General features: G+C 53.1%; 1 protein-coding gene across 4 annotated transcripts in view; it reads right to left on the bottom strand.

Annotated features, from left to right (window-relative positions):
* Nucleotides 1–2,690: 2,690 nt before the first annotated feature.
* TTC23 (tetratricopeptide repeat domain 23) overlaps nucleotides 2,691–21,598 on the bottom strand; it is a 47,529-nt gene continuing 28,621 nt past the window's right edge. For all 4 annotated transcript variants that reach the window (XM_036012978.1, XM_036012975.1, XM_028502419.2 and 1 more), the window contains exons 8-11: nucleotides 18,521–18,648; nucleotides 16,063–16,212; nucleotides 3,878–3,960; nucleotides 2,691–3,029 (exon numbers count right to left, since the gene is read on the bottom strand). In XM_036012978.1, the coding sequence (XP_035868871.1) occupies nucleotides 2,915–3,029; nucleotides 3,878–3,960; nucleotides 16,063–16,212; nucleotides 18,521–18,648 (476 nt within the window). In that variant the 3' untranslated portion in view covers nucleotides 2,691–2,914. The remainder of the gene's footprint in view (nucleotides 3,030–3,877; nucleotides 3,961–16,062; nucleotides 16,213–18,520; nucleotides 18,649–21,598) is intronic.

Below are 21,598 nucleotides of genomic sequence, written 5' to 3'. Positions count from 1 at the left end.
AAACGCAGCACAGCTTTGGGAGTGAACCAGTTGAAAAACGCTCTGCGTTGCAGGGTGGAAAGTGGATTTGAAGGGCTGGTGTAAACCTTTGTCACCTGCCGAATGGACTGGTGACTGTCAGCACCTGGCAGGGAGGCGAGGGCTTTGCAAAGCAAGCCTTCTCCTTTCTAGAATGGGCAAAGACGGGCTGACTATGTTAACGGTGTTTGTGTAAGGGATTTGTTGGCGAGAATTGGGTCTGGACGATGGCCCACTGTTTCGACGGCTGGACGGACTGAGGAGGGGGAGCTGGCGATGCCAGCCTGAGTGGCTTCGTTCCACGTGGCTGTCAGAGCCCATCACCTTGTGAATGGGGGCCAGCACGCACAGGCTAATGTTGTGATCCGCTTCTCTCTGGCTCAATAAATACCTGAGATCTGAATCCCCATCTCCACGGTGCAATGAGTTGTCTTTGAGAGGCATCCCGCCCATGCAGCGGGGTGTGCACCCACACAGAACCACGAGCTGCCGACGGCTGCTGCATCTGGTCACTCGGGAGCAGGGCGCGCCCCAAACACTGTGACAGGTCACCCCCCAGCTTCGTGCCCTTTGAAACCTGTCACTCCGGAGACAACAGACCTCAGTTCTGTGGTGGTTTGGGGGAAGGGCCCCGGCCTTTCCTATTTATTGTTGTTCAGAATGACGGTATTAATGGGATGTTGCTCACCTCTCCGCTGGTTGTTTGGATGTTGTTTGTTTGAAATGTGTATTTAGAGTGGAATCCTCTGAAAAGCTTATCTTGCCAACCTCCTGTTCTGTACAAAGGGACAGGTCACAGAATGTGCACAAATAAAAATCTAAGGAAAACAAAACAAAAAACGACCTCTCATTGCTCCTGAAGAGAAAGAATGTTTTTCCAGTTGGTGTGTCTGTGTTTTCTATGTAAACCCTAATGAAAACACGTATGCGTTTACATGCGTGCTTTTCACGATGGCATGGAACCTGTGGGGAGAACACACGGGACACGTTCGAGACCTTTCACCCCTGCCCAAACCGGAACTGGGGGCTATGAGCACAGAACCAGGAGGCACGGCAGAGGGAGCATTAACCCGCTGGCTAGTATTCACATGCAGCCTGGACAGCTGGTGCAAAGAGCACCATCGTCATGGCCTTGAAGGCAGGGGCCAGGCGAGGACCCAACGTGCCGTCTGCCTGGGACACGGGACCTTCAGTGCCGAAACCGGGACAGAGGAATGGTTAGATGCTCTTACCTGTTTTTTTTTTTTTTAAGATTTTATTTATTTATTTTTAGAGAGAGAAGGGAGGGAGAAAGAGAGAGAGATAGAAACATCAATGTGTGGTTGCTGGGGGCCGTGGCCTGCAACCCATGCATGCACCCTGACTGGGAATCAAACCTGCGATGCCTGGTTTGCAGCCCGCGCTCAATCCACTGAGCTACGCCAGCCAGGCCAGATGCTCTTACCTGTTTGTAAGCTTTTATCAGAAAAAAAAAAAAAAATCCGTAAAGAGCTATTGCTCCTCTCATGCTGGAATTAACACGAGATTTTTGCTACAATATTCCAAAATTCATTCTTTCCCAGGTGGCGGTTGAATTTTTCAAAATGTGCTTTCGTTTCTGTGATTCCAAGATAATATGCTCCAGGAAGTAGGCAACATCAGACTCCCAGTCTGCTCAGGCTGCCCCACCAGAATACCACAGGCGGGGAGGCTTACACAGTGGGCGTTTATCTCTCACAGTTCTGGAGGGGGAGGCCCAAGGTCAAGGTGCTGATAGTCTGGTCCTTGGTGGAGGCTCTCGCCCTGACTGCAGACAGCCGCCTCCCTGCTGTGCCCTCACACTGTGGGGAGGGAGACCATCTCCATCCTGTCTCTTGTGAGGCTGCTAATCCCACGCATGGTGGGGGCAAGCTCATGGACCCATTACCTCCCGGAGACCCAAATGCTCTCACGTTGGGGACTAGGGCCTCCACACAGGAAATCCGGGGGGGGGGGGGGGGGGGGGACACACGTTCTGTCCTCAGCAGACCTCAGTGTGGTGTGTAGGTAATTCCTACTCCAGCCGTGCACAGTAGAACCCATGTCTTCCACCAGGCGGGATGCTCGGTGAGTGGGGACCACTCCCCCCTCCTCTGCCTTTATCCCACAGGCCTGTCGGGGGCGGGTGGGGATGGCAGGGGTGGCCTTCGCAGTCACCATCACGTGCCTGAGGAGGACAAGGGACCCTGCCTCTCCCCCAGCACGGGTCTTTTGGGTTGGTTTCCCCCATTCATTCTCGAGGTGGCCCCTGCACACATGAAGCCATGGCAGCTGAGCTCTGATGTGGAGGGGCACTCATGCCGCACCCCACCGTCTGTGGCATAGGCCTGTGCCCTTGCTGAGTGACGGTCCGCTGGGGGGGGAGGGGAGGGGAGGGACAGCAGGGCCCACACACACCGACCAACACTTTCAGGCCTCCTTTTATTAGCATTTTATTCTCAATCCGTTACCTTCCTCTGGGAAAGGGCTTTCCCCAGAATTGAGCTGCTGCAATTCTGACCTCAGACCTGTGCAAAGGGGTGTATGAGGACGGTCTGATGCTGGGACTCTTCCTGCATGGGAAGTACTGAACTTTTCCTGAGCAGCTTTTCCGCCACGGCAGTGCTGATGGGTATGAGTTTTTGTTGGCAAGAAGGACCACTCGGGTGGCTTTAAAAAATGCTTTACAGAAGCACCAGCTCACCCTGAGAGGTCAGCGGCTGTCCATTCTTGCCCGTCCCCCCTCCCCAGGGCAGGGGAGAGGGGGACATCCAAGGTACCACACAGCCAGTCTGGGAAATCCGCACGGCGGATGGCGGAGGACTCCCTCTTCCTGCCGGAGACACGTGTGTCCTGCACCCAGTAGCAACCGCAGCTCTGGCCGCGGGGAGGCGGGGTCTCAGTCCACTGCTAGGGGCCTCGCCTTCCCCAGTGTGGAGGGCGGGGCCACTCCCGTGCAGAAGGCTGGTCTGGCTCGCAGGGCCTGCCGCAGCTTCCCAGCCACATCCGGGGCCCTGTGGACAAGTGGGGGGTGGTCAATGCGGTGCCCCCACACCTCCACGGGGGTCGCCCAGCCTTGGCTGCTTTGGAGACAAAGCCGGCAGCTGCCGACTTGCATTCCATGAAGGAGCCTCAGGAGGGGATGTGGGTGAGAGGAGAATGGTGGCCCAGGAACATAAAAACACACACACACACACACACACACACACACACACACACACACGGCGTTTCCTAGAACTTTCCAGTCCCCGTGACCATTCTCACTGATCCCAGACCATCAACCCTTAGTGGGCTCAGTGAGCGGAGAACCCCAAGGTTGGACTGGAGGCCTCAGGGGCAGGGGGCTTGGCACACAAGACAGTGCCCGGAGCTGGCCGTGTGCGGGTCTACAGCTGCCAGCAGCTCGCACTTCGAAGGCAGCCTGTGGGCTCCCTGGGGCTCGGGGAGTGGGGCACCTCCTTGGCCAACAGAGGGCCTGCAGGGTGGGTTCCACAGGCTCTGGGGCTCCCACCCCAACAGGTGCTCCAGGAGCGCAGGGAAGCCTGAGGTAGGTCCCCACAGGCCATGCTGTGCTCTGAGCCACAATCCCCCGAGGGACAAGTGACCTTCCAGTCTGCAAGAGGACAGACACCAGCCCACGGTTCGGACATTATGCAAGAGCTAATTCCGTCTCCATATGCGGGCAAGGAAGGTATTTTACAGCCGGGTTTTCCAAGGAGCTGGTTTGGCACATGGTGCATGAGTGATGGGAAGGCAGTCGCCGACACTTGCCGTGCACCCGACAGGACTGGCTTCCCCCTGAGAGGCTGAAGGGCGGAGGCACGAGAAACCCGGGAAGCCGCGCGAGGGAAGGCCGACTCACTTGGACAAGACGTCCATGGACTGCTGCGTGGCCAGGGTCCTCTTGTCCTGCGCTCCGTATAAGAGGGTCTGGATCTGAAGACACTGCAGAACACAGGTGGTCAGCGTGTGACTGAGTGTCCCTGGGGGTGCTTTGCAGGAATACAAGCCTCCCTAGAGTGGGGGAAGGGACCCTTCCTCCACAGGCACCTGTGAGCACCGGATCAGCGCACCCTCCGGCTTCTCCGGAGAGGGTCTGACCTTCGGTGTGGGTGCTCACCAGGGGCAGGAAACTAACATGCGGTTTCAGCACTCTTACAGAACTCTCTGGGACAAAACTGTATGCAAAAGTGTGGTACTACTGTACTACTTAAAAGTACTTAAAAGTACTGCTGCATATATAATTATATATACACTGTATATCTAATTGTGTATATGCATATTGTATATATAATTTATATGAAGCTTAAAAAACATGTAAAAGGAAACCAGAGTGAAATAAAGTCTAGGAATAACGTCACATTCAGGATGGTAGTTATCTGGTGTGGGGTGGGGAGAGGTGTAGAGGGAACTTCATGTGGGTCACCTTTTAGGTCTTATATTAAATAGTGAGCTCAGAGGTATTTGTTATATTCATATTTTGTGCATATCTGAAGTATTTCATAATGCATTGATTTTAAAGATTTTATTTATTTCTAGAGAGAGGGGAAGGGAAGGAGAAAGAGAGGGAGAGAAACATCAGTGTGTGGTTGCCTCTCCAGCACCCCCTACTGGGGACCTGGCCAGCAACCGAGGCATGGGCCCTGACTGGGAATCGAACCAGTGACCCTGTGGTTTGCAGTGCGGCACTCCATCCACTGAGCCACACCAGCCAGGGCTCATAATGTATTTTTAAAACCTTGAATTTGTTTCTCTACATGGTAACAGCTTAAATCAAACAAAAGTGTGAGGGTTTGGGGTCTTTTGTACTGAACGCTTTATTCATTCTGATCTGCCACCCTGTTTAAGGTCTTCGAGAACATTCGCATGCAAGCAGCATTTGTCTTTGAGAGCTATGGAAAACACCACAACTGAATGTTTGGGTCAGTCTGGAAAACGGAGGATCTGATTCTGGAACCTGAGACTGCAGTTGTCTTTTGGGGGAAAGAAATACTCATGAAGAACAGGAGAGGATTTTTTTTTTAAATAACAGAAAAGGTTCACTATTTCTCCGTTGAAATACAAAACACCAAGAAGTAGTGAACGTTTTCTATCACACTAGTTAGTGGATAATCCAAATGGCACCAAGGCAAGGACCCCAGCCCCTCGACCCAGCAAGCCCCACCCTGGAAATTTAGGGACCGTGAGAAGGTGCTTTGTGGCTCTGAGGACAAGGAGATGGGGACAGGTTTCTGACACCCGTGACACTGGAGGAAAACGCTAACAGTACACAGCCAGGGGAAGCCGGGGGACGTCCCCTCATTAAGGCGGTAAAGCGGACCCCACACAGGGCCCAGCAGAGAAGGGCTCAGAAAGAACAGCAAGGAACAAGGGTGCTTCCCCCTCATTCACGCTAGTGAGCAGCCCACCTCGGGGCTCACACTTCCGCTGGACCAGACTTCCATGTCCTCCGCGTGGCCAGAGGTCCCCCCACTCAGTGTAACAAACACATCAGGTCTACAATTACACCCACCCCAACGTCCCCGTTCATGTTCACCCCGTCCCCCGACTTTATGACGTCGGCCTCCGAGGCCACGCATTTGGAGAGGACGCCAGCCTGCCTTGGTGTTCATTCATTCGCTGTGACGTCACATTTTTACGGACATTCTAACGGTGGTTCCAGACGGCCAGGGGTCTCCGTTCACCCTGACTTCACAGAGGGCCTCCCACGTGGAAACCTGGGGAGTCCGTGCTGCTCCTCGGGTTACTGAAGCTTCTTCCCTCTGCCCCCCCCACATTTGGGGAAGTGACGCTGCTCCCCGAGTTAGTTGTGGGTTCCTGAGAGGAAGGGAAGGCCACGGAGAGCATCATACAAACTCTTACCGCCTCCCCTTCCTGACCTTGTGTGCCGACCCTGTTCCCTGGGGGCATGAGGTCAGCAGGGAGAGTGGCTCACAGTTGGATAAAGTGACCCTCCTTCAAATAAGCCCAGAGAGAGGTGAGCCCCATCCCTTCCTGTCTCTTTGATCCCAATCAAGACTCTTGCCTCCCTGGAATTAAATGGATTTTTTTTTTAACGCTACGTATCCTCACTAGAGAGACCTGCTCAGAATTCCAGCTGCCCCTGAGAAGAGATGTGGAGAGGTGTGAAGGAGGAGAAACACCCTCCGCCCCTACCTAATCCCTTTGGACAACGGTGCCCAGGGGAGGCCACGCCAGCCACCAGGACAGGAAAACGCAGTCTGCCCATTCACTGAGAGAGTCTTCAAGAGACGCCTTTCTTCAAAAGCAAAACGACCATGACCAGCTGTTACCAGGACGTGTCCTACATAGCTGTATACGTTGCTAAGAAACATAAATTGAAGTTTTCCAATGTTCTGCTGCTCTTAGCTAATTTTCTGTAGGCATTTGATGTGAAGTAGGTACTTCGATTCTTTTGTTAAAGCTGTAGATGTTGACAGAGTCAGTAAATGTCCGTTGACACTGCCGGCAGCCAGGCATGGCAAACGTCTCGCTGAGCTAGGGAAAGAGCTCCCAGGCGCTGAGGGCAGAACATCCCTCAGACCCATGTTACAGGTCTTCTGTGCATTCCAGATTCTTCCAGGGAGCCAGTGCACCCGTTTGAAACCAGCCCCTAGAGGGGGTTTCTCACTTTCCTTTAAGTGGACAAAACCTTGACATTCTGAGTCTCCAGATGAATATCAGGGAGACATCACATTGCTCTCCAAGGGCAGGATTCAAAGGACTCTCCAGTGGATGCAATACACCTATGGAGACTTTTTCCCACTGCTCAAAACAGTTTCTGAACCTGTCGATTATGATGCCTCTTAGTGCTTCTGCCGTTTTTTTGTTCCACCTCTTGCACATCGGCAAAACGTTTCCCTTTGAGGACGTTTTTCATCCAGGAAAATAAAAAGGTTGCTTGGGGTGAGATTGGGTAAATAGGGAGGGCGGGGCAGGTGGGTCATGCTGCTTTTGGTCACAAACTGCTGAAAACTCAGCATGGTGTGGGCGGGTGCATTTGTAAATTACCCGTCATGAAATGGGCGAACACATTAAAAGAGTCTTTGGAAAGAAATTCCCTGAAGCCAAACGCAGCCTCTCACAACGACGCCAGCTGGTGCGCTGACACAGATGGGAAGCTCTTCAGGACAAAAACACTCACCCAGCAGGGGAAGCCTGGACTGCAAGGGGTCTGCCCTCCAGAAGACAATTCCAGTGGGGTTTTTTTTTTGGTCCCCCTCATAATTCTCTGATTTGATTTGCAAGGGTTGGGTTGGGAGAAGTCATTTATGTTCTTATTATTCTTCCATTACCAAGGAGGGAGCTTTCTTCAAGAAGATGAAAGGCAACACTGGTCTGCAGGCTGTCCCCAAACAGGGGCCGCGTCTGTCCTGCTCGCCTTTGTCCTAGGGCCTCGCACGGTCCCCAGCACGTAAGTAGGTGCAATATTGGCTGAGTGAATGAATGATTCAATAAGTGAACAAACGGGTCAACTGAGGAATTCCTATATGGCGCAGTGGGACCACAGGGCTCCCGGGACACACACGTCAGCGGCGGAAGCCTCTGGCACGAGGCAGCTCACCATGGTGACGAAGCATCACCATCATAACCAGGCAAGCTCACCAGTGCAAAGAGCGCTGTTCTCCACGCACTGCTCTCTCCCAGGAGCCAGGGTAGCTAAGACACAATCTTGAGAATGCGATGTGGACGTTAATCCTTGTTTTTGACGTGACTTTGAGTTTGGGAAGCCAGGTTTCTAGGGAGCCCCAGAGCCCAGGAAGCTGAGAAGCGGCCATCTGGTTGCTGCCGTCCAAGCGGTGGCTGACCTCTGTGCCCCAGAGCTCACACTCGTCCCAGTGACAGAGGGGTCGCTCAGTGGCAGCTGTGGGGCAATGGTCAGTTGACTCAATTTACTCCAGCGTTAGAAAACCACAATAGTTATCCCTGGCTGGTTTGGCTCAGTGGATTGAGCACTGGCCCGTGAACCAAAGGGTCGCCAGTTCAATTCCTAGTCAGGGCACATGCCTGGGTTGTGGGCCAGGTCCCCAGTAGGGGGCGCTGGAGAGGAAACCACACATTGATGTTTCTCTCCCTCTCTTTCTCCCACCCTTCCCCTCTCTCTAAAAACAAGTAAATAAAACATTTTTAAAAAGAACCACAATAGTTACATACCCCAACTCACAAAAAAGCTTATTTACTGGGTTGTTTTTCTGGGGGGAGGGGTGGATGTCCAACAATCTGTGGTCATTCCCCAGGGTCACTTTCACAACAGCGCCCCCACAGGTGCAAACAGGGACTGCAGGTGTCTCAGCCCTCCTGTCCTCCCTGAGCCCACTCCAGCCTCGAGTCCTGGAATCACATCCTAATTTCATTGGGGGAATCTCAGCCACTGGGAGTGCTGAGGGAACATGTCCTCTTTGTTAACAGAGGGGGTGTGACGACGCTGCAGCTGAAGAGCCCTCTGGGGCTGAGGCTCCCAGACTCAGTCCCAGAAAATCGAGGAAGGCATAGTTTTTCGGTCCATGCCAAGCTTGTACAATCATATGTATTTCATCTTCATATGAAACAAAAAGCAAAGGTACATAAAAAAAAAAAAAGGAAAAAGAACTAATCACTATTCTTGATGCTAGCCTGTGTCCAAGGAGGGGAATCTGTCCAGAACCTCATGAGTCGGGCTTCCGTTTTCATTCAAATCTCAAGGCTCGTGTTAAGGAAAAGAGACACCAGAACCCCACATCTGTGGGAGAGTGAAATGTCTTAAGTGTCTAGAAAAACACAAATATACTTTCATTTCATACTAATCGTACAAGGCAGGCAGAAATGATCCCTTCAGTAATGGACTTGGGGGGATCGAAAGGACAAGCCACGGCACAATCAATCAGTCAGAGAGCATTTTCCTACAGAGACAGGGTCCCAGGTGGGGGTGCTGTGGGGTTCCCAGGCCCTGGGGCCCAGCCTGGTCCTGGCTGCCGCTGCGTCTCGGCTACGCACACTCACGCCTGTAGTGGACGCTTGCTTGGCCCCTGTGACACACCAGCCTCATGCCCGTGTCAATGGAGCAGGCATGGGCCTTGCTCCCACAGGGTTCCCAGAGCAGTGGGGGGGGGAGCAGACACTTAAAACGTGCACATAAACGTGTCATAACAGCTCACACTAAGAGCTATGGAAAAGAATGAACGAACACGGGGCCGTGAAGGAGTAGAACAGGGGTGCTGGTGGCGGCAGAGGGTGCCTGGGGCAGTGACGGCTGATGCTCAGGTGGAGGCCCCCAGGATGGGGATTCAGCCAGGTGAAGGGTGCCGGGTTGGGCGAGGTGGTGGTGGTGGTGCTGAGGTCCCGGGCAGAGGCTCACCTTGCATGTGTCTCTCTCTCTCTCACACACACACACCCACACCCCTGCAGCTCCCTCACCAGGAGGGCCGCTCACTGGGAGCCCCGAGCCCTGCTGCCCAGGACGGCGGGAAGGCTCCCATGAGAGAAACAGCTTTGCAGTGGGAACAGGGTGGGTGGCCCAGGCACTGCCCCTCGCTCCCTGCATTCCCTGAGTGCCTACACAGTGCTGCTCCCTCACGCCTCACCTCTGGGCTGCCAAGGGCCGAGGGCTCGTTGTCCTTATCAACATCCCTCACACCCCCACCATGTGGCTCCACCCCCTGGCCACTGTCTCAGAGCAGGCTGCTGCCATCTTTCTCCAGGACAGCTGCAGCACCAGCGTTCAGAGAACGGACCTGTCCACAGGGTTCGCTGTGGACAGGAGTCCGGCCCTGGGCCCACACAGAGGTGAAGGCTGTGTCTGAAAGGGTGAGGTTGGCTCAGGGTTCCAATGCTGGACCTGCTTGTGTCTGAGCCAGACAGAGGAAGAGACGCACATCAGACCCTCTTACGGCTAATCCTCTGAGCTGCACTCTAAGCTTCTGGCACGTCGCCCCGGTGACCTGGAGCCTGGCCAGTGCGCTCGGCCCATCTGGAGTCGGTGCAGCCCGTACCCGCTGTCTGCCTGTTTAAGGTCACCCTGAATTTATGTGGAGGAGTCCTGCCGGTCCCTCCATCCCTGGCCACCCTCCCATAAACTCACAGTTCTCCTGCCTGCAGGGAGGCACCGATGGACCTCCAGCCTTGGGCCAGGACAGCCTGTCCTGGCCCAGGGTTCTGCCCGCTCCAGACCTCCGCGCTAATGTGGAAAGGAGTCAGGCGTTGCCATAGGAAGAGTTGGGATACAAGGGCCTTGTCTGCGGGTGGTCTGTGTGCACTACCCATCCGTGTTCTCTAGGGGGCAGCAAAGGGGGAGGGCGCCCGGCCTGGGCCGTATAATTTGGGGCCTGAGCCCCAGGAAATCAACCCTCCCTGGCAGGCTGTGGCCCAGGGCCCTGGAATTCTCACTTCCACCCCACCTGTGGCACGCAAGGGATTATCCCCAGCTCCCCACGGGAGGTTACGAATGGCAGTGACCTTGACCCCTTTAACCTCAGCTCCCATGCTTACATGACACTGACTGACAAAGCTCTGCTCACAAGAGCTGAAGCATGTTTAAGCATGCTTCTCAGCTCAAGAAACCGGGTTTTGTGTACAAAATTAATGTCACCCTGGCCCGCCTCTCCTTCAAAAAGGTCTCGAGGAGGCGGACTGCCGCAGCCCAACAGTGGGTTAAAACAAGGGGATCAGGCAGAGCAGGGTCAAGGACAGATGAGACTCTTCACATGGAAACCTGGGGGCACTGACAGGGGGCTCTGCAGGGACCCCAAACCCGCCCTGCGCTCCCTGGAATGCAGGGCCACACAGAGAACACCACACACCCTGAAGGGGAAGGACAAGTGAAGTGGCTGCCGATGAAATAGCAGGGCACACATGCACTGTGCGTAAAACACACGACTGCCTGTCGGAAGGCTCTGTGTATTCCGCCGCGGGGAGGAGAGGCTGGCATTTGGCAAACGGATGTGTTTCCGTGGATCCTGTCTTGACTTGTGACAGACACATGAGAAGCTTCCGGGGACGGCTTTGTCACCTGTAATCTATGAATAAAAACCACTGTCCACGTCCTTTCTTCAAACGATGTATATATTACAGGGGGCTTTGGATGCCTTGGAGAAAGAGGTCACGTAAAATCCTGTTAGTTCTTTCACGGAAATGCTCCCAGCTGTGGAGCAGTCAGGAAGCGGACAGAACCCTGGAGATGACAGCACTGAACAGGCAGGCCAGGTTAAGAGGCGACTCAGGCCTGACATCCCATGGTCACTGGGGCCAGGACCCGTCCCGAGAGGCTGCTGACTGAGGAGACAGCCTTCGGGAACTCTCTCTTGCAGCCCTTCGTGAAAATGTTCACAAGGACGCCCACCCTAAAACCAAACCAGGTCTCTCCGTTGCCAAAGCCTGTGAACTTCTGCTGTGGAAATTTCCATCTGGAGCGCCTGGCGTCCTCCACTGCCCTGCTCCCGCCCCCCGCCCCCAGGCACAGGCCTCTGGAAGACAGATCAATAGCGTGGTTTTCCTCTCGGTAATTCAATCCCTCTGTCTGCTTTGCGTCTCAGGTCTTCCTGATTTTCCTGCCCCGGGGACCAGGCCGGCGCCACAAGGCACACCAGGGCACGCACATCTGGGAAGGCCTGTGTTCAGTGGTTCCTGAGCCGGAGATGAAAAAGTCAGGGGCTGAAGTTGTGGTGGTCAAAACAAGAGGAAGACCGGGCCGGGAGCTTGCACAAGCAGTGGCCAGCTCCACAGAGCTCACAGCTAAATATGGCATTTGGGAATGTCCGGTCCGGCAGCGGACTGCTGGGAAGGGCCTGCTTCCAGCCCGTGTGCACCCCAGTGTTCAGGGGGTGGCCAGCCCTGCCTCCTGCGGGCACACGGGGAGGACTGGAAACGAGGTCTGCGTGTACCTCAGTGCACGCCACCCACGGGGACACAAGTTCAACCCTCTCTCTTGGGTTCTGGCACGGGGCCAGAGAGCTTTAAAATGCCGAAGTCTTTGTGTTCAGACTGGTAGGTGATGAGGAAAAACTAAAGGGAAAAAAATGTCACCAGCTTCCACTGCAGGTTTTAGAGGTGATGAAACCTGAGAGTCTCTTGAAACGGAGCTGATTTTCAGCCCTGTGGGTGGGTGCCGGCCGGCCGGCAGGGGCCAGCCAGCACCGTGACTCTTAAGCTTCCCCCAGGAACACACTGCAGACCCCCGGGCCCTGGATGCCAGCCCCAGGCCCTGGTTCAGAAGAAGACCCTGAAGCAGGGCATTTAAGACCCATGCTTCTTGACCCACTGGTATAAAAGAGAAAGGTGTGCTTTTTTTTTTTTTTTGCAGTAACCAGCCCATAGACAATTTACATGTTTAACTCCTAGAGGCCCCTCATCAGTAAAGCAAGGCTAGTACGGTCTGGCCTGCCGGACCACTGTGGGGATTGAGACGGATGCACAAGCTGCCCTTGGCAGCAGCGAGCCTGGCCCTACGCGCGTGGTCGGTCGTGGCACCAGCCAGGCCTGGCCAGAGCCAGCAGAGCCCGGTGAAGGTCCGGGTGGCCCCAGCTCACGTTTCTCGTGTGTCGGCTACCATCTGCTGCCTCCCCCCTGTTTTCTGGGGCCCGTCTCCCAACTGGACTCGCGTGGCTAGGCTGGTCCTTCAGAAGAGCTTTTCCCTGTTTCACCCCCACACCTCAGGGCAGAAACGAGCAAAGGGAAGGAAAGTGGAGAGCCCCAAGGGCCGGAAAGCTCTGTCTTCCCCTCCCACCTGTCTTCACCCGCCCTCTGTGCCCGGCAGGGCCTGGCGCTGATCGAAGCAGCCCCATGGGCCTCACCTCCTCCTACCACAGAACAACAGTGGGAGGGCCGGAGGGTGCGCGTCATCTCCATTTTACAGATGAGAAAACTGAGGCCTCTCGGTCTAGTTCTTGGGCCACTCCACCACATTCTCAACACCATCCTCGCAAGGATTAAAAAAAAAAAAAAAACAAATCCAAATATAGGCCTGCTGTGCCCGGCTCTAAATTCCCTCAACAGCTCCCAGCTGCTCAGAGCAAGGTTTGGGCAACTTTCCTGCAAGGGGCACATGGTTGTTATTGCAGGTGCCATGTGCCAACAGACCAAAATTGAGGTTCCTATGCGTTAGGTAACAGGAGACAAAAGGTTCCACAATGTTTATCAGTGAAATTCAGAATATAATAACGAGCAACGTCTTTCATGATCTGGTTCCAAGGAGAAGGATGGATTTTTGGGGAGAGGGAATAACATCTCCATTGGGGTTCAGCATCAGTGTTCCCCATCTTCATTCAGCTCAGTTTACATCATCTGTGTGACTGCAGACTGTATGATCACCCGTAGGAACCACTGTAAACTCGGGGGTCGTACGAAAATGGGCAGTGGGCCGGACTTGGCCTGCAGAGGCTACCATTGGGGACCGCTGCCTGAAGGGTTGATTCTCAGCCCTTCCACCTGCGCACTTGGCTGTAGAGCCTTGCTCCCCGGACAGCTGCTTAAATGGGCTTCACTCTCTAGCCCCCCGGCCCCACCCCCGTCCTCCTCCCCTCTCCAGCCGGGGAACCCCTGCCTCTCCCAGGCCCTACTCTTTCCAGGGCTGTGCATTAAATCCCTTCCCTGAACCCCGCGCTGCCCCCTCCTCCAGCAAACAGTGAGAGAAATCCAAATGTAAACCACGATATTATAAGGGGAAAATAACTATTAAAAAAATGCATGAGAATACTTTGCAAATCTCTATGCCAATCAATCTGAACATGTAAATGGGACAGTTACCTGGAAAGAGACAGGCGACCAAAATGACCCCATTAGAGATAAAAAGCATCAACAAACCAACTGTTTTGTAGAATAGAGAAAACTGTCAATAAAGGAAGTACCCGCCCTAAAGAGTTTCACAGGAAGTCCAAACCTCTACAGACTAGATAGTTTTAACGCTGCACCAATTCCTTCAGTGCCTAAAATAAAGGTAAACTTCCAAATTATCTTTATGAAGCAAATATTGATATTTAAACAAATACAAATCTTGGTGCAAAAATCTTAAAATAAATACTTACAAACTAATCAACCTCATATGAAGAAAATAATTCAACGTGACCAAGGGCATCTATTCCAGGAATGCAAGGTTGGCCTCAGACTATAATAAAATGTGCTATATTAAGTGATCTAAGAAGAATCATCTGATTATCTCCATTAATGCTCGAAAAACATTTAATAAAATCCAACACATTTCTAACAAAGAAAAAACTACTCATGAAAATAGAAGTGATGGCTACTTCTTTAACATGATAAAACATATAAACCCTAGTCCTAAAGCCAGCATCTACTCAATGAAGAATCGACAGAGACATTTCTACTAAGATCAGGAACAAGACAAGGATGCCTGCTATCTCCACTACCATTTTATTATCGTACTGGAGGTGTGAACCAATGCAATTGGATGAGAGAAATCAATCAGAGCCATGAGAATTAAGAAACAAAAGGTAAGCCCTGGCTGGCGTAGCTCAGTGGATTGAGCACGGGCTGCGAACCAAAGTGTCGCAGGTTCGATTCCCAGTCAGGGCACATGCCTGGGTTGCAGGCCACGGCCCCCAGCAACCACACACTGATGTTTCTCTCTCTCTCTCTCTCCCTCCTTTCCCTCTCTAAAAATAAATAAATAAAATCTTAAAAAAGAAAGAAAAGACACTTACTTAAAATTAAAAAAAAAAGTAAAACTATTTGCAGATGGTGTAATAGAATACCTGGGAAACCTGAGAGGACCAATTCTCAAATCAACTCAGGCAAGAAAAGAAATAAGTAAGTTAGCAGAACATAAAATTAATATAAAGAAACCGAAGTCTTCACACACAATAAAATACCCAGATGAAAGTTACAACCGTGGATAAAACTCCACATACAATAGTATCAAAGAAGATGAAATACTTAGAAATCAACCTAATAACAAGCATGCAAAAACCAATAAAGGTACATTTTAAAATGTGCCTCAATGATACAAAAGTAGACACCAACAAGTAAAAAGAAATCCCTGTTCTTGAGTAAAATGCCTCACCGTGTGATAAAGACGTCCGCCCTCCTGAAGTTCTTTTACAAGTAACGCAGACCCCCTAAAAATACCACCGAACTTTGTACGCAGTTAGTCGAGTGGACACTAGAATCCGTGTGGAAGATAAACATGCTCGAATATCTAGGAAACCTGTTATTCTAGGGGGAGAAAACCCAAGAGCCGTGTCCAGTCCCATCAGATCAGGCCACGAAATCTCTACACTGACAACAATGAGGAGCTGGCATTTGAATAAGCAGAGATCAGTGGAACGGGAGAGAAATGCAGAAATGGACTCAAGGACACAGAGAAATGCAGTGTATGATGGAGGCATTATCTCACATCACCAGGCTCTTTAGTAAGAAGGTGCTGGACAACGGGGTAGCCATTTAAAAACAACAAAAAAAGATAATGCTAGATCCATACCTCACACCAACCACACAAATAAACTCCAAATTGAAACAGAAATAAACATATAAGTGCTGGAAGAACCCACAGAAGACTTCCTCTATAATCTGGGTATACAGAGAGAGTACAATAAAAAAAGATTGATAAATGACACTACATAACAATATACTTGCATGGTAAAAAAAGTTGATAATTCATTAAAGAAAATACATGTGTATAAGAGAATTACTAATGCTTTTACTGGAAAAGTGTTAGTTTAAATCAACTACGAAAGTGAAGTCATCTTATGTAAATAAGCCCTTTATTAAGGACCATTGATTTTATTTATTTTTTTAATCCTCACCCAAGGATATGTTCATTAATTTTAGAGAGAGAGGAAAGGAGACAGAGAGAGAAACATCAATGTGAGAGAGAAACATCGATCGGCTGCCTCCCATACGCACCCCGACAGGGGATTAAATCCATAAGCAAGGTATGTGCCCTGACCAGGAATCAAACCCACGACCTTTTGGTGCCCAGGACAATGCTCCAACCCACTGAGCCCTAGGGCCAGGGCTTAAAATGCTCCACTTAAAAAGAGCACAATGGAGGGAGGAGAGCGACCCGAGGGGAGGGGGTGAGGGAGGCCTGTCCTCTGCAGTAGGTCGCTCCAGCCTTACCTTGCTCAGTTTCCTGTGGGCCGCGCCGAGGTTCCCCTGTGCCAGATGGGCCTCGCCCAGGAGCCGGTAGGTCTCTGCCACCTCGGGACTGAGGTGGCCGAACACCCCCACCTTGGCCTCCAGGGACTCTCTCAGGATCGAGGCTGCTCTCTGTGATGGGAACAGAAAGCTCGCTGGTTACAGAAGTTCCAAGGCCGAGGAAGGGCAAGTCCTCTTGAGAAAGCGATGTTGTGGCTCACGGGTATTTTCCCTTTCAAGGACAATGGGTTTGGTTGACCGTCTCATGAGCTGAGCCCACTTTCCTCTGGTTAAACAGGAGACAGAAGGGACCTCCACGGAGCGGGGGGAGGTGTGAGGTGTGAAGAGAGAATGCATAAAGACGCGTGGAGGAAAAGCCACTCCAGAGATGGCGAGAAGCCGTTTTAGCTGAGCAGTAAGAGAAAAAAGCTCCGCGGATGTGTCCTTCAGGCGTCGAGCACTGTGCTAAACAGCTGACATGTGTGACCTCACTTAATCCTCACGGCCTGCTTCAGGCCGGGCAGTGGTACCCACCCCCTTTGACAGAGGAGGAAACTGAGGCACAGCGCTGCCAAGAAACTGGCCCAGAGTCGGACAGCTCATCGGTGGCAGAGACAGGACCGGAATCGGCCAGGGACTTTCATCCTTTCTGGTGGCAGGGCGTCCTCCCTCTGGGCACCGCGACATTGTCACCTCAGGGAAAACTTCCATTTCTGGGTGGAAGTTCACATTCACAGAACATCTCAAACATATCACAGGACTTTCTATTTCTCATAAGCCATCGTGTGTGAAACCGAAAGCAAACATTCCAACATGCTAACAAATTAAATATAGTTGACTTTTTGTTTGGGCTTTCTGATTTATGTACACCAACAGGGAATAAAATACACGGGTTGGTCAGAAACCAGTATCTTCTGATAGTGATGTCTGTGGTCGGATACCAGGACATACAGAGGGAAAACCCTCTCTGTGGCTATCCCACGTTCCTCCTGAAATTCTTCTAGGATCTGCTGCAAGGCGAGACGGCAGCTGCGGAACAGGGGCGCTGAGCAGCAGGGCTAACTCAAGCAGGGGCCGGTGAGGGGGCTTCCCCGCCCTGTGGGCTTGAACTCATCCTGACAGCTTCTCGGGACAGAAGGAGCTAGCACGGCCTCAACTCCTGAGATGGCAATAATATGACAAGGGGTTTGTGGAACCACAGCAAAGGTGCTGATGGGGCAGGAAAATTTCACAGGTGGAAAGAGGACCCCATGGAAGGGACAGAGACACTGTGTCAGTCAAGAATGTGTGACCCACCTGAGTGCACAGGGGACGTGGCTGATGCTAAAGCCTGTCACACCCGGGGACATCTGCGAGCAAGGACTTAGCATGGTGCAGTGCTGGGAAGTGGCTGCCAGGGTGGAGGAACCACTGATAGGACACAGCCCGACTGTATTTCCTAAATGAAGCTTTCCGTGCCACTGTCGGTCTGACTGGGGGAACTAGAGAGAGATGCGTGTGAACTTGAGTGGCAAGTTGCGGTGGCAGCAGGAGAGATGCCACAGGGGCTTTGAGGACTGACTGAGTCAGCCTCGGAGAGCTGGGAAAGGTGAAGGGAGAAGAGAGTACAGAAGAGGGTGTGAGAAACAAGGGTAGGTGTGCAATGGGAGAAGCCCACGGCAGGTTCAAGGTCAGTGAGCGGACCTATCTGGCTGCAGCAGAGAAAGTAGGAGCCAAGAGAGACAAAGCAGAGTCACAGGCTGGCCTGGCGGTGCACGGCCTCTGTGCCAGGCCAAGCAGCTCAGAGAAGGTTCTGGAGCAGGCAAGCAGCATAACCAGAAGATAAACCCAAGAGGGACCCTCACTTAAATTTTACCTTACGAGGCATTTTCCTCCCGCAAGATCACCTCCCTGTTGGCGTGGGGTTCCAGCCCAGGTGCAGGCTGTGACCGCCTCTGGGATGGCCCTTGCCCATCCCTGGGACTGTCCTTGGGACCAGCCCTCCTTGGCCGACTGCGGCTAGAACCCACAGTGGGTGGGTCAGTGGAGAGAGGATTAAAGAAGAGTAGGGTTTGAGGCACCGAGGGTGAGAACCAAGGGTGTTGCCACGTTTGGGGGCACAGGACGGCGGGCAGAGGAGTGGGGAGGGCCGCACCCCAGCCTGTGTCCTGCTCCATAAGGAACACGCTCGGGCATGAGCTGTGTCCCAGCCAGAGCCTCGGGCTGCAATAAGCAGGGCCTTCGGATCCCTTCGTGGGTGGACGGGGCGTCTACATTCTCGTAAACAACTGAGCAAGGGTCTGGAAGCTGCCTGACAGTGGCCACATGGCCGGTCACGTGCCCTGCACACAGTAGATGCCTCCTGGATGCCTGCAGAATGAAGGAGTCGAGTGGCCCTTTGCATAGCAACCGGGCCGCCCATGTAGAAATCACTAGTCAACTGCAGTCCAGACTCGCTCACCTCTTCTTGCCCACTGACTTGGAGAAAATGGCAATATTCATCTTGAACGGAGAGAAACTTGGCTTTCCCCGTCCCCTCGGCATCCTTAAGCTTGTCCAGGCTCTCTTGGAAGTACTGCTCCGCCACATCTGCAGAAAAAGCATCATCACAGCAATGACTGCGCAAACTGCTGGCCGATTCGAAATGGAAACAGAATAAATGTGCCTTTAGCGGTGCAGAACTGTTTGAAAATAACGAGCATTTGAGTAAGGGGACCCAGTTAAGGAAACTGTCTTTCTCCCGTTAAGCTGCCTAGTTCATCAGAAGAGATTCAGGTCTCAAAAGGATACAGCCATTTGTTTTCCTTGGTTTTTCATGTACCCCAGCTCTCCCAGGGATACAGGAAAGCGAATCCCCCAGACTGAAGGTATCAGTAAGTTTCCAGGCTCATTAAAGAACCCCCTCTCTTTGAATGGTGGTCTGTCCACAGCCAGACCAGCAGATGGGTTTATAGAGCATTACTCCAAATTTTCTCTTGGCAAGAGAAAATTCCACTGCATGGAAAACATTGTTCTGCCCTGGCTGGTGTGGCTCTGTGGATTGAGCGCCGACCTATGAACCAAAGGGTTGCCAGTTCGATTCCCAGTCAGGGCACATGCCTGGGTTGCGGGCCAGGTCCCTGGTAGGAGGTGTGTGAGAGGCAACCACACATGGATGTTTCTCTCCCTCTCTTTCTCCTTCTCTTCCCCTCTCTCTAAAAATAAATAAATAAAATCTTTACAAAAAAGTATCGCATCCTTTTCACTCACAGCTGACTCATGGGAAACAACATCACAGATTTACCGCTCCAACTAAGCATTAGCTTTGGCTGCTTTGATTAATCTGATGACAGCTGACGTGAGCATGATGTGGCATTGATTTTGCTGACTCTCAAACCGTTATAGACATCAGCATTCCACGTCTCAAAACGAATGAGGACACTCAGAAGTGGAGTACTCTTGATGTTTTCATTTTCTAATTGGAAGTGAACCAAAGAAGGGAGCCAAGTCCTTCTTTACGGGCAAGGATCTTTCCGAGTCTCAGCCTTGTTCCCCCCCAAGATGAGCCTTTTCTGTAAATACCAGCAGATGTGAAGGGTGGAGGAAGGACCTGGGGCTAAACGGGCGGGGACTGGCTTTCAGACCCTGGGTTTGGGCAGAAGCAGTGGTGCTGTGCTCAGACAAAGGGGGGCCGCCCAGAGGGATGGGGCGCATTTCCCTCCCCTTCCTGGGTAAGAACCAGATCTCTCAGGCCCAGGTGGTCACAGCCGGGCTTGACACCTTTCTACCTCTTTCTTGTCGACCTCTCCCGCCTCTTATGGTCTTCCTTCCCTGAGTGGACACATACTGACCAACTGCCCCCCAAAAGCACTCCCGTTGAAGCCAGTCCTCTAAACCTGATTACTGCCTGCTCCTTTCCCTTAGTGGAACTGATCTCACGGGGATGCTGGGAGAAAGGAAGCTGTTCTGCCTAATTCAGACTAGTGTGTGAATGGCTTATAACCCCTGACTCAGGGAGACCAATTCCTATTTCCCAGAGAGGGTGCCTGTCAGCATATATGGATCTCTGGAAGAGTGGCAGCGAGGGAGGGAGGAAGGGAGGGGAGGAAGGAAGGAATTTATTAAACTGAAGGCAGCGTGACTACTGAGGTGAGAGGAAAAGCTGGGTGTTGTGGTGGGAGGTAGAGACGGGCCCTGCCTGGGAATCTGCCCTCTGGGGTCAGCCTGCTTCCCCGCCTCCACAGTTCTCTGACATCTGTTGCCATGTGCAGCTCAACCACACACCAGGACGCCTCTCAGAACCGGAGCTCTGGAGCAGAGGACCCCGTCCACCAGCATGAAACTGCTGTCACCTTCACCCTGACTGCGAGACCCCGAGTGACTCCTCTCACCCCTGCAGTCCCCCAGGTTAACTTCCTGCGCTCCGAGCCACAGGACTGGCCTCGGAGGGGAGAGCACATGGGCCCAGCGAAGGAGTGACACCCTGACAAGCAGTTTGTCCTCCTGGGGTGGGGGTGGGGACATCCATCTGGGACAGGGGACAACAAGATTTCCAGAGGGACAGAAAGTCCCAGCAGGGTGGGTGGGATGCCACCTCCCAGCCCGCCCCCTGTGCTGGGACACAAGGCCATCCCTATCTTTAAACACTGCTTCTAGAATCCTCTGCAACCTGATGCCAGTGGCCTGGGCGGAGGGTGAGGTCATTTTCTAAAGCGGAACAGCATGACTGAGCTTATCCATCTGAGCCCTGGGGGCACAGGGCAAGGCCATGAACCTGCCACTTCCACTGCAGTAGAAAGGCCAGAGATGAGGGAGGAAGTGTGGCCCAGTGGGCAGGGTGGCCGAAGGTCCCCTCAGGGCCCCGGGGACTCTGTCCTGCCCGCACGCTCCCGCACAGGCATGGGAAAGCAAGGCTTGGCCCACAGAGCAGGGGGAACACAGGGTCAACTTGGCCCTCTGGGGGTCAGGACACGTTTAATTAAAACAAATCCCAGTGACGCTGGGCTCTCGGGCTGGAGGCCGCCTGTCCCAGGCCAGCGCTGGGCCAGCGAGGGCCGCTTTCATTAAGAGGGAGGCCTGCGTGTGCGGGGCGACAATTATCTTTTGTGACAGCCTTGGGAAATGGTGTGCACTCTGCACTGACTGCAAAGGCATGAAGGACCTCAGGGAACTGTTTGGAAATGGAAAGTCTTAAGGCCTCGCTTGGCATTCCCCCAGCCAGCGAAGGGACAGAGCCCATGTGCAGCCAGCCTGCTGGGGGCCGGCCTGAGGGAACCCGCCGGGCTGGGGTGGGGCGTGGGGGCAGTCCGAGGACGATGGCCAGGGCGGGCTTTCTCCATGCTGGGGGCCCTCTCTTTCAGAGGGCCCGAGTGTGGCTTCCAGGGGGGCAGCCGTGTGGTCCCAGGAAGTCTAGGGCCGTCTCCTCCGGCCTCACCCCTGCTCACCACCAGGAAGGTGATCAGGGCCAGGCCAGACCCCACCACCCCTTGGGGCCACCCAGGGAGTGGCCAGGTGTCCAGCAGCCTCATGCCTATGGTCCTGGGTCCTCGTCTTGGGGGAG

This window comes from Phyllostomus discolor, chromosome 12 (assembly GCF_004126475.2).
Source record: "Phyllostomus discolor isolate MPI-MPIP mPhyDis1 chromosome 12, mPhyDis1.pri.v3, whole genome shotgun sequence".
Classification (NCBI taxonomy): Eukaryota; Metazoa; Chordata; class Mammalia; order Chiroptera; family Phyllostomidae; genus Phyllostomus; species Phyllostomus discolor.
This window is presented reverse-complemented; position numbering and strand designations above follow the sequence as displayed.